At 34.4% G+C, this 14,372-nt stretch overlaps 1 protein-coding gene across 1 annotated transcript; it reads right to left on the reverse strand.

Moving 5' to 3' along the window:
• Positions 1-468: 468 nt before the first annotated feature.
• On the reverse strand, positions 469-13,254 carry LOC139973523 (uncharacterized). The gene is made up of 8 exons (XM_071980258.1): positions 13,097-13,254; positions 7,107-7,137; positions 6,309-6,481; positions 5,078-5,342; positions 4,403-4,611; positions 3,732-4,049; positions 2,600-2,861; positions 469-1,101 (listed from the first exon to the last, which is right to left on the reverse strand). The coding sequence occupies exons 1-8, from the start codon at positions 13,175-13,177 to the stop codon at positions 800-802; spliced, it is 1,641 nt and encodes a 546-aa protein (XP_071836359.1). The 5' UTR covers positions 13,178-13,254; the 3' UTR covers positions 469-799.
• Positions 13,255-14,372: the final 1,118 nt, after the last annotated feature.

Genomic DNA, 14,372 nt, shown 5'->3' on the forward strand with positions numbered 1-14,372 from the left:
TGTTATAGGTTGTTATAAATTTTCCAAGACAGGATTTTGTTTTGTTTTTCAAAACCCGGTGGATGGCATCACACTCACACATTTCATGGAATTCGGTTCGCAACCCGGTAAACACGTGTGTGTTTAAATTCATAGCAACGATAAGGAATCGTACAATACTAGGGAATAAAACAAAAAGGTAAAATCAAGCTTCACCAAAGATCTGAAATGTTGCAAATTAAATTTGGGAATGAGAATGTACGTAAATAATATAGCCTAATAAACAAGTAGTGCCCATATTTTTTTATGAGAACGGTATAGAGATGCTTATCGCAAGCGAAAAATATCTTCCAAAGGTCATTCATACCAGACAGGAACAACTGAAAACTTTAAAACATCATGTAGAGTACGTACACTCAAATAAAGACAGATCGAGACTCTTTTATTTGTATAAAGACAGATCGAGACTCCTTTATTTGTATCTACTTATATATTTTCGTTTTGGTAAGCGTACACAGAAGTTCGTGTTTTACATTAAAATGGTAAAGAAATGGAAGCAATATATGTATCTTTCCTATATGAACTTTCCTTTCACTTCCACTGTCTCTGTATAGACTGCAGAAAGTCCTATACTTTTGAATGTGTCCTCATTGTTGTTGTAATACTCAATAGTTCTCTGAATCAGATAACAAATGATATAGTCCAACGAAGTTGTTGTATCCATGACTGACGAGTAAATTGAAACTTAACATGGATGATTGATAAAGATATCTCAGGGTCCAGATTTTACAATCTATATGTGTATGAGAGATATTGTTTGCTATCCAACTGGTCGTATCCTCATTTTTGTACCATCGATGCCGCAATCGTTCCCAGGAAGATTATACCAGAAGATTCCGCGGTAGTCGCTGTATTGGTAGTCTCCGTTGAGGTTAGAAGCAGTGCAATAGTAATAGTATCCACCGTAACTAAAGCGGTAGCAGCTGTAATAATAATAATAATAATAATAATGCCACCAGCCACTGCGATGCTTCTGTGCACAGTTGACACTACTCCAATGATCGTAGTCCCGATCGTGCGTGCTGAAAGGTTTATTGTTTCTGTATTTCATGGCGTCATAACCTGAAAGAATGGAAATGAGGACGTATATAATCAACATCGCATACAAAGGAACTGAAATACTCTAACAATAACCATGTTATGAGGTTAAACATTTTGAAGATTTTTTATTCCATTTTTATTCCATAACCGTATTTAATCTAGTTTATATTTTAACAAGCTTGCAAGTATTCATAAATACATGCTTGTATGTTAATATGTGATTGTGTTTACGTGCGAAATGAAGCACGGTCATTTTTAGTGAGGGGGGGGGGGGGGGGTGAGATGAATGGATATGATTTATCGCCATGTCAGTTAGAAAATTCAACGCTTTAATTCTTTTTGTAAGCCAGGTTGGTAGATATTGGTTTTCAAATGTACTCAATTTATCCGATGTAAAAGAAATGTGCAATTAGGTTAATTTGTCTCAGGGATCATTGAAGGCAAACCTAAAGGAAAAACTGCATCTTTCATGAAGGTTTTCTTTTGCAACCAGATTATAACTACTCAACTGTGTATTAGTTTAAAACTTGTTTTCCACCTCTGAGAGACACATTCACCAATTGAATATCAAATCATATGCATGTCAATATCATCACTTCCATATGTGTGCTGTGCATTCATGAGGCACATTCAATTGAACTATGTAACTATTTGTTCATATTAATGATATCATAGTTAAGTGACTAATTGGGACATCATATGAACACCGCTGTGATTTAAATTTTTCCAAATATTAAAAACAAGTAACACACAAACAATATAGAGAGGTGTAGTGGACGTGATCCCGCCAACAACGCAACTCTGTCGGTTATCGCGATGACACTGCAAGTGATATTTGGATAATAGTGTAATAAATAGAGCCCAGCTTTTGTGTCAAGGTTCAAATGTTTAAAGTGTTCTGAATTTCCATGTTACTCAGATTCGAGCAGTAACGGTCATCATTGTCTTTTCGATCAGCAAGCTATGCTCATTTGCATTGAACAGCATTGGGCTCAGTTTTTGTTTTAATAATGATATATGTAATAACTGCATCTTCCAATGAGCGCGTAATGCCAAATGTGCAAGTGGTCTAAAATATATTAAACTTGATTGCAGCTCGGTAAAGCTAACCTTTGAAAATGATCATGATTAAGAAATTTCATCTTATCTACCGCCTGTATTTTGTAAGTAATTATGATAAGCATAGTTTTATATTCTAGTTTTCTAGGAAATAGCGTTATCATAACATACTTGTTTTCCGTTCCCTTCACTGAGTTTAGCCACGATGTCGTGTGGGGTTTATTAGAATCATCATTAAATGTATTACACATGCAGTAGTTTTCGAGTAATAATAATTTTTTGAAATGAAAATGGGTTACATATTACATGTTCATATTTACATTGTTTGTTTTTTGTAGTCTCTTAGCAAGATTCATTTTTCAAGCATCCTGTGAAGTTCTGTAGAGGTTATTATGCACCCAAACCATTAAAAACTAACGTTATCAAACAAAAGCTTCATAAATTTGCAAAATACACTAACCTGCATTTCCTGTGTACGAGCCTATAGAGAGTCTATATTTATTACCCTCGTCTCCAATTCTGAATGTGGAGTAGCGGGCGTGGAACTGTGAACCAGCTGAATCTGTCAGGTCAATCATTAGTTGGTAGGTCTTCTGAGTTGTAAGGTCGTGAATCTTGTCGTTACCAAGCCAGTGATCCCCGCTTGGACTTTCAAACCCGTCCCTGTATGCATTCCAACCACGATAGAAGTTAACTGAACCAGACGTCCTGTTCTGTAGAATCTAGAAATATGTAAAGATATAAATATGATATAAAGTTAAATATCGTTCCAACCTGTTTCCGTTCATTGTTTACTCCAGCACTTTAATCTGAAATAGGGCAGATGTTTTATTTCTTCCAAAAACTGATGGATGGCAACGCACTCACACATTTCATGGAAGTTGGTTCGCAACTCGTTTTACCGGTAAACACGTGTTTTAAATACTTAGTAACGATAAGGAAATCGTATAATACTGTACGGAAGAAAACAAAAAGGTAAATTGATGCATCGCCAAAGTTCTAAAATGGCGCAAATGAATAGGAATGTATTTATATAATATAGCCTAATATAGTAGTGCCAATGCATCTTCCATCTGACAAACGTAAAGATATGTTTATCGCAAGCATCCAATTTCTGCCAAAGATCGGTATTGCTCTTCAATCTTCAGACCCTTACTCATGTTTCCCTCGCAAAGACAACCAGGCCAAACGTGAAAGTTATTGACGTTACCGTTATGTTTAGATACTGATATTTCTGTCTAAAAGCTGTTCAATTCAAGACGACATAAGGCTTACGCAATTGAGAGCTATAGAGTAGCGATAAAACATCGTAAGTTCATTGGACATCTCGCGTCCAACAAACACACTCAGCACAACAAAACTCAAATTTGTTATGTGAAGTCCTCTTTCCGGTGAGTATTGAAATTAACTTGATATTCAACGTCAGACAAACTGACGATCAATCGACTCGATATATCGACAAACTTGTCCTGTTTAATTGAGAAGAAGCTTTATAGTTCCTTTCTTAGAGACATGCACTGCCCGTGGGTCCACATGCAACTCGACCAAGACGGTTAGAAGTTATCCCTCTCTTGTGGATTGTAAAGACTTACCGTCCATCCTCCTCCGTCCGTTGACATCTCACAGTAGACCTGGAAGCCAGAATCCTCCCAGCCAGTAGGATAGATGGTATAAACCCCGTCGATATGGATCCCTGTATTGTATATCTCGTAGCAATCCTTCGGAGGTTCGTTCCGAATACACGTTACCCCATCTCCTTCATACGTATCGTTGCAAATACATCTTCTCACACCGTCTCTCTCCTGACACGTTGCATCGTCACTGCATCGGTAGTCATTTTCATAACTCAGCCGATTTTCGTTGCAGTTTATACGGGAAGTACAGTCAGAATTGACAAATGATTCACCGTCCTGTCATGGCAAATAGACCTTAAAAATTTCAGTTTATCAAAAACTATTTGCTGACTCACTTTTCACTAATGAATTTAAGTCAAATTACCATAACCAGTGTTTTTTCACGTATTGCTCATGCATTAATATTTCATAGAATACTCTATGCACACAGTAACATGAAAGATTTAGCGAAGAAGGAACATCGTATTTATATGTGATAAAGCATGTGGAAATGAGGAATTGTCTAGTGCTGCAACATCTTCCATTCCATTATTAGCTTATGGAAGAAGTTGACCAAATCAGCGTTTACTTTTGGAGCAGGTTGAATGAGCAAAAAAGGCAACAAACTTCTCACTGATCCATTGACTTACATTAAGCACACTTCCCTTTTCTTGTAAAAAGCATCCACACTGACTTTGAGGTATGCAGTTCTCTCCTTGTATCATATAACCGTTTGGACAGATGCACCTTTCTGTTTCCATAGATGCTGAATTAATACACGTATTGGGTTCAGTACAAAGTCTCTCGCATGTACTCTTAGAAAACCTCGTATTCGATGGACACTCCTCGATAAATGGACCTGGGAGAAGGTAAAGGAAAAGATCATCTTAAAATTCAGTTGGTGGTTGTGACATATTTGAGGCATTGAAATTATTAAATGGTCCAGATATAGATCGTAATGGCTTCCGATATTACCTTTATCACCTACAGTACAGACAGGTGGGTGGGTGGGGGGGGGGCGAATAACCTTATATATAACGTACGCAACACTACTTGACAAGAAAGAAATTGTTGTATTGTTTTATTACATTAAGGATAATAATTCTATTCAAATTTTAATTCTTCGATTTTTTTTTGGGGGGGGGTGATAAATATATGTTTCAATAATACTACTAGAAACTCTAATAGAAACCTTTAGCAATTTAAGAGGAACTTGGCAGGTACCCACATTTCCTTCTTTAAGCATAGCTCCTACGAAAACATGAAATAAGATGAAAATCGGTCTTTGCTGAGATTAAACAGAAATGTAAACACAGAACATTTACCTGGATCGCCACTTTCGTTTCCAAGTCTTTGAATAGAATATTGGCTCCATTCATCGGCGATACGAAAATCGTCGTAAGTCACGTAATACGTGTGCCCTGCAGCATTCGTTAAGTCCATACGAAGTTGATACTTCTTTTGATTTGTTAGGTAAGCGAATTTTTCATTTCCTAACCAAAATTCACTTCCCAGATATCCAAAACCGTGCTTGTAATCGTCCCAATTCCGAGTAAAGTTGATGAATCCATCCGTCCGTCGCTGTATTACCTGTCGTAATGAAACAGAATCAAGGTAGGCCTATGTTAATTTCTTGCACAATGAAGTTTTTTTTTTTTTTTTTTGTGGCTGCAACTGTTTTTTTTTCAACATTTTCTGAATATTTAGGCTAAAACCACATCCTCATAGGATGTTTCCAACGCGTAGAATTGATTTTTTTTCAAATTTTTTATGATATTTTGCCAAATAATCCATCTGGCAACCATAGAATGGAAGATGTCATCATGGCACTTTACCTGACAAAAATATGCATGCTTTTTAAATAAATTCTTAATCATTTATTCACAGTTATAAATAACATTTCTACAACAAAGATATATTTTGATGAAAATTCTTAGTACGGAGAACTTTGACAAACTAACTTAACATTATAAATTTATCAGGTTAAAGAATTAATCAACAAGAGAATTATAATAACATCAGTAAAGATTTGAAGAGCATGTGCCCAGATGACATCACAGACCTCCTACTGTGATCCAACTTCCTGGAGTAGTTGAAGGTTTAGCCAGCCAAAGATAGGTAACATTCAATCAACAATACCTCATGTCACAGGCAAGAAATTGAGATGAGGTTTTCAACAAGCAGGGTGAAACACTTTCTCTTCAATATAACTATCACATTGTTTATTCACCAGTAAATAATTTTAACTGGCAAGTTAGTAAAAAAGTTGATTCGAGTCGTCCACACTACGTCACTGAATATTTCGTTTCAGCGTGCATAAATTTTGATATTTGGAGAAAAAAAAACATGACTTTTTTTTTCTCATGAAATTTTAATGCTGCCTCTTGAAGTTCAATCAAAACTGGGCCTCCTATTGTTCGAAGAGGAACCCAAACAAAAGTTCATTTATAAAGTTCCTGGTTGTTTGGGGTCTTCCGTTGGTCAATTTTATTGACTAGTCCAGTATTATATTTTGAATTTTTGAAACTATAAGCTTAGCGAACGTTATCAACTTACCGTCCATCCATTACTGCCTGAGTCGTTTTCACAGTACACTTCGAACGGCTCTGGGAAACCAGCAGGTTTGATTTTGTAAACACCAGATGCATTTGGGGTATTTGAACATTTACTGAGGATTTCTTGGCAATCTTTCGGGTTCTCGGTTGATTGAAATAGAAAGTAAGATAAACCTATAACAGAAAATAATGGATGACAGCAGCATTAACTTTATCTAAGGAAGAGTCATTTAATTGATTTATTAATTTTTGTATTTATTCCTAATTTCATGCAGTTTTTTCCCTTCACCAAAACGAGTGCCCGGTTAGCATACACATCGACTACTCAGGGCCAATAATATCATCTCAACAACCATCGAGAAAGCTGTCTGTCAATGAATAACATGTCTACTTCACTACTCCTTCCTCTCTCCTCCCTCCTCCTTCCTCCTTCTCCCTCCTCCCTCCTCCCTCCTCCCTCCTCCCTCCTCCTCCTCCCTCCTCCCTCCTCCCTCCTCCCTCCTCCCTCCTCCCTCCTCCCTCCTCCCTCCTCCCTCCTCCCTCCTCCCTCCTCCCTCCTCTCTCCTCCCTCCTCCCTCCTCCCTCCTCCCTCAACAATTTGTATACAATTCTATAGGACCATTTTGTTTTTGCTTTATTATATTAAAGTTTATTCTTACGGAAACATCTTCATTAATGAACAAACGTGCAAATGATTTCAAATACGAATAATATTACCTGGAATCGTAAAGGGGTTGTGAATATTTTAAGCTTAAGTGTAAGAAATTATACATATAGTCAATAACAAAAGGTAACTTACTCGATGATCGATCAGTGACGTCAGCAGAAGCCTGCATGGTAAGACAAAGAACGTATAGACTGATCTTTAATATCCTTAATGCACATAAATATCAATGAATTGTTGGAGTTTAGAAAAGGTTCAATATTAAAATAATCATGTTTTTACGTTTCCTTTCACCTTATTGAATGTTAAGGCATTAATTCTGTGACGAACTCCAGTTATAAGTGCGTAAAATTGTCATTGTTACTGAATTTATCGCAAATTCCAAATACATAATCTAAACAAGACAATAGTATTTACGGAAACAACTAACGTACAGCAAGGTCGGTGTAAACCACATTTTCTGGAACAAAGGATCGTTTGTTTCTTTAAAGAAGCATATTAGGCAAAGTGACCAGCCATACCAAAGAGCACATCTTTTCTCGTTATCAGATTCAGATATCCACGGAATAACAACAACTGCCAAAACCCATTTTTGTTTGGCTCTCTCTCTCTATTTCCTTGTCGGTATATGATTTTTGTTTTTCGTAGGAAAAATTTGATATTTTTGATCAGCAAATACTACGATTGCTTTTTTTTCTTTCCCCAGACAATGTTGTAATTGGCTTCTTTTTTATTTATTTTTTTCGTTTCGATTTCGTGATGTATAATGCAGAACTTACACGAAAATATCCGCCGTGAAGCGAGTTGACAATCACCGCTATATAGTTTTGCATTTCCTGTCACTCATTTTTGTTATCATTTTATTGTTTTCGCAAGCAACATTTTCATTCTGTTTTCAAAATTACCAGTGCAGTTCCACACCACAGTCTCCCAACTAAATAAGGCAATTTGTCGATAACATTCGACAGGAAAACGTATAAAATTTAATAGACATTCTTGGCAGAAGATCCTATATTTACCGATGCTTTAAAAAAACATCGATAGCAATGAACAAAGACTTTGTAGGAATTAACTAACAGATGCTCAATCCCTATGTTCTGATATTTTTTTATGAATTTCATTACATCGCGTGCATTTAACTCAGTACCTTTGTCTGGTACCTGGATATAAAATGGAGATACTGTTTCGTATTTACGAACGGAATCAACGCTTAGTTGCTCGGACAAGTCATTTTCATAGAGAAATATCGCCCTGGCAAGTATATGTGCACAATAATTATTTATATATTTGTTAAATCTAATATCTTAATCTTTTCATTATTCACCAAATTGCAACATTTTCTGCGAGCATGAAATAAAGTTATACCGATGATGTGAATTTAACTCATTGGCTACTGATATGTAGCTCTATGTAACATTAACAATCTGTTTTCTATGTCCAGAAACAAGCGGTAACGATCTAAAATTGCAAGAGTGTGAACAACAACTTGTACGTTACCATGTATTTTGTAAATTTCTTAGAATACAACTCGACTCAATGACCACTGATGTGTAGCTTTACGAAAGGTTAAAAATCTGCTATATCGTTTTAAATAGTATAAGCTGTACAGATCTACAATAAACATAAACTGGAAGATAGTTAACCCCAAACTATAACCATCACGTTTACAACAAGTTTACGTTTCCCATTAACGTGTAAAGGTCACAATGGTATGATATTTATTCGACATACATTTGAGCTGCATGGTAACATGCATACGCCTCCCTATACTGTTAAGCTATTTCTTTGTGACTGTACGAGCAATTTTTGTTAGTGCGATGACACAGATCCTCTGGTTTGAACACAAAGATGTGTAAACGAATTGGTAACCAAAAGGCCGAGGTAAAAGATAATGCCGATATTTGGTATTTTTAACACAGATTTTTGTCGTGCTATAACCTCATATACTTTGCCAAGCTTTTCAGATTATGAGCGCTATCATTTTGTTAAACCAGAAAACTTCGCACGTGAATCATAATACTATAAAATTATATAACGGTGTGTGCATGACCCTGTTTGAATCGTTAAAAATACTATATCAAAGATAGTGAAATATACTATATATGGATGAACTTGGTGTTTAATGCATCAATTCGACAGTTTCCTTCCTCTGCATTTTACTTCTATCTTTATTATAAAATGGTCTAATGCGTCTTTCAAGTTGCCTGTAATCTTTTAAAGCTTGTGACTCTAGGCACATAACCCACATAAATGTTTACAGTGTTAGGATATGGTAATGTCATATCTTTCTAACAACGAAAAATGTTATTACAAAAGGTTATCCTGAATATAACAAAGGAAAATCGTTCTTAATTTCGATAAAATGATAGCTTAATTTGATCAATATATTTGTAAAAAATTTGATCATAACCGTTATGCATACAATTTAACACATCTTGAGTTTTGAATTTAAAACATAGAATCGGTTTGATCAAAGAAGTAACATGGGCTGTTGCCCATTAAATCTCGTCTTTAGTTTTGCGACAAATGGTTCCTTTCATATAATGCTGCTTCGAAAAAACACTGAAAGCAAATTTATAATCCTGCCTTATACTTACCTTCACATGTTTATATATTTTTTTTAATGAACACATATATTATGGTTTAATAATTGTGTTAAAAATAAATTTGTTAATAAAGAGCATATTAAGCCTATCTATTCACATCTACATAATAAGGCGAAAACAGAAATGAAACTGAAGTACACTTTTTAGCCACCAAATTTGTGAAGCCAACTAATAAATTGTTACTGTTAAATGAATATCATTCGTGGTTCTTGGGCTTCACTTCTAAACTATAGTTTCTTGAGATCTCCCTATCCTAGTTAAAAGGAATAATATAAAATGAGTAGGCGCAGGCATGCTACTTTGAGTGTAAATTATCAAAACGGACTATCATTTGTGAAAACGTTTATTAAAAATACCGAAGTTCGTAATGCGGAATCGCTTTCAACTGTACACTGGAGAACACAATTGAATAAATGTCGTAGAAACAGACTGTCACGAAATCAGCGACGTTTACACCGTGTTAGGTTTGATCTTTCTCACCGTAAATATGAACTAAACATTGTATTTGCAGTTAAAAACCAATGGCTTTTGGAGCAACAATGCTTCCGTCCAAGCTTATCAAAATTTAAATTTAGAAGAAAACATATTTAGCCTGTTTTTCATAGAATCAAAACTTTTGTTTATCGGAGGAAGAAAGATTCAAACAGTTAACGCTGTCGGAATAAGATTCAAGAAGTAATTTTTTAAGTACAAAAATAAGGAGACAATTCACGGGATATTAAATGGGAACGCTGTTAAATATTTTTCAATTAAGTTTCCTATACAAAGTGGTCGAATGTTCAAATAACACTTTGAGATTCAAAACCGTTTCAATTTGTACGTCTCACAACGTAAACTCCCAAAGTAAGTAGGATGATATTTTTGCTGTCAATATAGTGTATAAGAACTGAAAAAAAGATATACATAGGTTTTTTTAATATGGCGCCTAACATAGATGGAAAAAAAGAACACGTCTACAGAATTTTTCAATAAGTAGGCTACCAACTTGAAAGTATTCAAACCGATGAATTATTTGACACGTTTAACGTTTCAGGTTTTTGTAAGGAAAAAGGTATCGACAACATTGTCAAATTGTGAACTTGTTCAATGTCATTTCCAATTTAAATAAATTGTTGAATCTGAGACGCTCCTAATCAGGGATCCAAATACATGGACTTTAATATCTATAGACTTACCGACAGGGATGACAAGAAAAAATCAACAATATGGATACAAGAAAGTTCCTTACAAGGACATCTTTGAATTGAATAATTTGAGTCTTAATCATCTAAGTATTTTTTCAAATGACAAACTGGGATTATTCTATCTGAAAAAATCTTCCTGTCATAGGAAATCATCACTCGACAGAATAAGCAAATTTTAATGATGAACATCGTTATTTAGTGCATTTCATAGATTCACTTTAGGTTCAAACTTTTACAAATTACGTCTGCTAAGCAAGCTACATTTTCTTATATCATTGAAAAATGATCATTATACGAAGTAATATCTGTGTATATCGAGCTTGAAGTTAGTAGTTCAAAATAGACTAGAACAAACTTCAAACAAATATGTTTTAACTAGTTGAATACGTTAAATCAAAAGTCCTTGCTCATTTGTTTTCTTCCTTCATTTGTTAGACAAGAAATAAGAAATATATGAAACTAAGTCGCAACTTGTGAATATATAACACTTGTTAATATATGAATAAGGTCTTATAAAGTACATTTGCGTTGTAGTTTAAAGTTTACTTTTCGTTTTTTATTATTTTTTTTTATCTTTTAGGACAGGTCGGGTAAAGAATTATGAACACGAATCATGACGAAAAATCAACAATATATGGTTACAAGAAAGTTGCTGACAAGGATATTTCTTAGCTGAATAATTGGAGTCTTAATCATCTAAGTATATTTCAAAATGACAAGCTGATGTTATCCTAGCTGAAAACAATATTTACTGTCAAATAAAATCATCACTCGACAGAATGAGCAAATTTTTATGATGAATATTATTATTTAGTGCATTCCGTAGATCAAACTTTTGGTTCAAAATTTTAAAAATCACGTTTACTAAGCAAGCTACATATTCTTAAATCATAAAAAGGAGTATTATACGAAGTAATATATGTGTATATCAAGCTTGATTTAATGGTTCAAAATAGACAAGTAAAAATCTTCAAATAAATAGGTTTTAACTAGTTCAATACGTTACATCAAAAGTACTTGCTGATTTGTTTTCTTCTTTCATTTGTTAGACAAGAAATATATCAAACTAAGTCGCGACTTGTGAAGATGTAACACTTGTTAATATATGAAGAAGTTCTTATAAAATGCCTTTGCGTTGTAGTTTAAAGTTTACTTCACGTTTTTTTTTTTTTTAGTTTTTTTTTAGGACAGGTCGAGTAAAGAATTATGAACACGAATCATTACGAAAAAATCAACAATATGGATACAAGAAATTTTCTTCCTTACAAGGACATTTTCTTAACTGAATGATTTGAGTCTTAATCCTCTTAGTTTATTTCAAAATGACAAGCTGCGGTTTTCCTAGCTGAAACATTTTTATTGTCAAAGGAAATCGTCATTCGACAGAGAGGGCAAATTTTGATGAAAACATCATTTTTAGGTTTTAGTGCATTTCATAGATCAAGTTTTGGTTCAAACTTTTAAAAATACGTCTGCAAAGCGAGCTAAATTTCTTATAATGAAATATATTGAAAAATGAATATTATACGAAATTAAAAATCTGTGTATATTGAGCTTGATTCAAAATAGATTTAAAAAAATCTTTATAAAATTGGTTTTAACTAGTTTAATACGTTACATCAAAGTCGTTGTTCATTTGTTTTCTTTGTTCATTTGTTAGACAAGAAATATGTAGAAGTCGCGACTTGAGAAAATATAACACTTGTTAATATATGAAGTAAGTCCTATAAAATACATATGCGTTGTAGTTTAATTTTGTATTAATTTTTTAATTGTTTGATTTTTTAGGACAGGTCGAGTAAGGAATTATGAACACGAAACATTACGTTCAACTATCGTCTACATATTTGAACAAAAAATTGTATGTATTTTTTTTTGGGGGGGGGTCCCGTTGACGTATTAAAATAACATGAATAATATATTAAAGACAGCGTTGATTTGGCTAACTCGGTAACTGGAAATAGAAGTGCAGCATTCATCGGACTGTTTCGTAAAATAACTATTTCAATTAACTTATGGTTAACCTACATCACCTATTAAAACAACTTTTCTATTTCTCATTTTTATATCTTGAATATTGAAAAGCTGAGATGTCAATATTCACAAACATATCGTGAAATTATTGAATACCTTCCCCAAAAATTGTTAACTGTATTTCGGTATGAGTTATGGTCAATACAACTTAGTGTAACAAACATTGCAGCGATAACAATTATGCATTGCTAATTTTTAATTTTGAAAGAAGACCAAAAATGAAGTTACTATTATGTGAAAAAGTAACGGAGTTGTTAAATGTTTGCATGCGGCTAGTCCATACAAAATTTGAGAAACTTACCGTTATTGATGCAAGGACATTCCATCCCATCAACAATGTGAAAAAGTTGACGCAGAAAAGTTCCCTTCTTTGGTTCCCCATCTTGCGAGCCCTGTGCTTTACGAATGATAACTGAGATAATCTTCATGAATGACTAAAGTGACCATCAAGGGCGGTTCGCCGTTTCGCTTCAATTGAAAAAAAGTACCGAAGACGCTTGTTGAAACATTAAAAGGTCTTTATCGTATTACATGACGTTTGCTACCAGTTGGCCATGCCATCTTGACAAGTCCCTTCTTATCTTCCGTTAGAATGTATGTAAATAGAAGCTACAAAATGTCATGGCGTGACATGATTGGGTAAGGCAGCGTTACAATGCGCAAGTCTGCAAGCGGCTGATGTAATTTTAAACGAGGAAGTTAATGGAGATGTTCGCCGATCATGGCGGAGGAGGATGGACGGTGAGTCTAGTATGCCATCCTATTACAAATATATGTATATATGGGTAATATGACTAGCGGAGGAGGATGGACGGTATCTCTGGTATGACATTCTACATAATATACGATATATTGAATATGTATTATATGACTGTTGGAGGAGGGTGGACGTTAAGTCTAGTATGACATCCTATAGTATAGACGATATATTGTATATGTATAATATGACTGGCGGAGGATGGACGGTAAGTCTAATATGACATCCTATAGTACATGAAGACATATTCTTTCACTCAAATATACCATAGCTGTATTCCTCACCCCCCCCCCTTTGCACTCCACCCCATGCCAAAAAAAACATCTAATCATAAGATTCTAGTGTGGAAGTTTCAGTTTGTATTAACCCCTCGCACTCGTTCACCAAAACATTTGGTACTTATCAATGTACCTAAAGTTATTATTATATCCTTAGCAGACATCTTGTGTGTACTTTGTGGTCTTTTGTGGTAGTTTTAATTTGGATATTACCTGTTATGTCCGTGAAAACACAATCTAAATTTCCACATTAAAGGTTATCGGAAATACTACCAAATGTTCAAGAATGTAAACAAGATGTTACTCATTCCATAATAAGGGACTTACTTGGAGGATCAGAGAAACTCTAACAGTAATTTTGAAAGAATTATAGCCTGCTCAAAAATGGGGGCCGATACGGATGACTTTGAACACTGTGAAAGAAACTAACCTGGGAAGGTAATTTGTTGTATAGTATGGAAATTACTACTCGGTAATTAATACAGATAAAGAGTTTTGTTCAATGAAAATTACTACATTGACTTAAATTTTGGCCAGATTTT

This window comes from Apostichopus japonicus, chromosome 9, assembly GCF_037975245.1.
Source record: "Apostichopus japonicus isolate 1M-3 chromosome 9, ASM3797524v1, whole genome shotgun sequence".
NCBI classification, from domain to species: Eukaryota; Metazoa; Echinodermata; class Holothuroidea; order Aspidochirotida; family Stichopodidae; genus Apostichopus; species Apostichopus japonicus.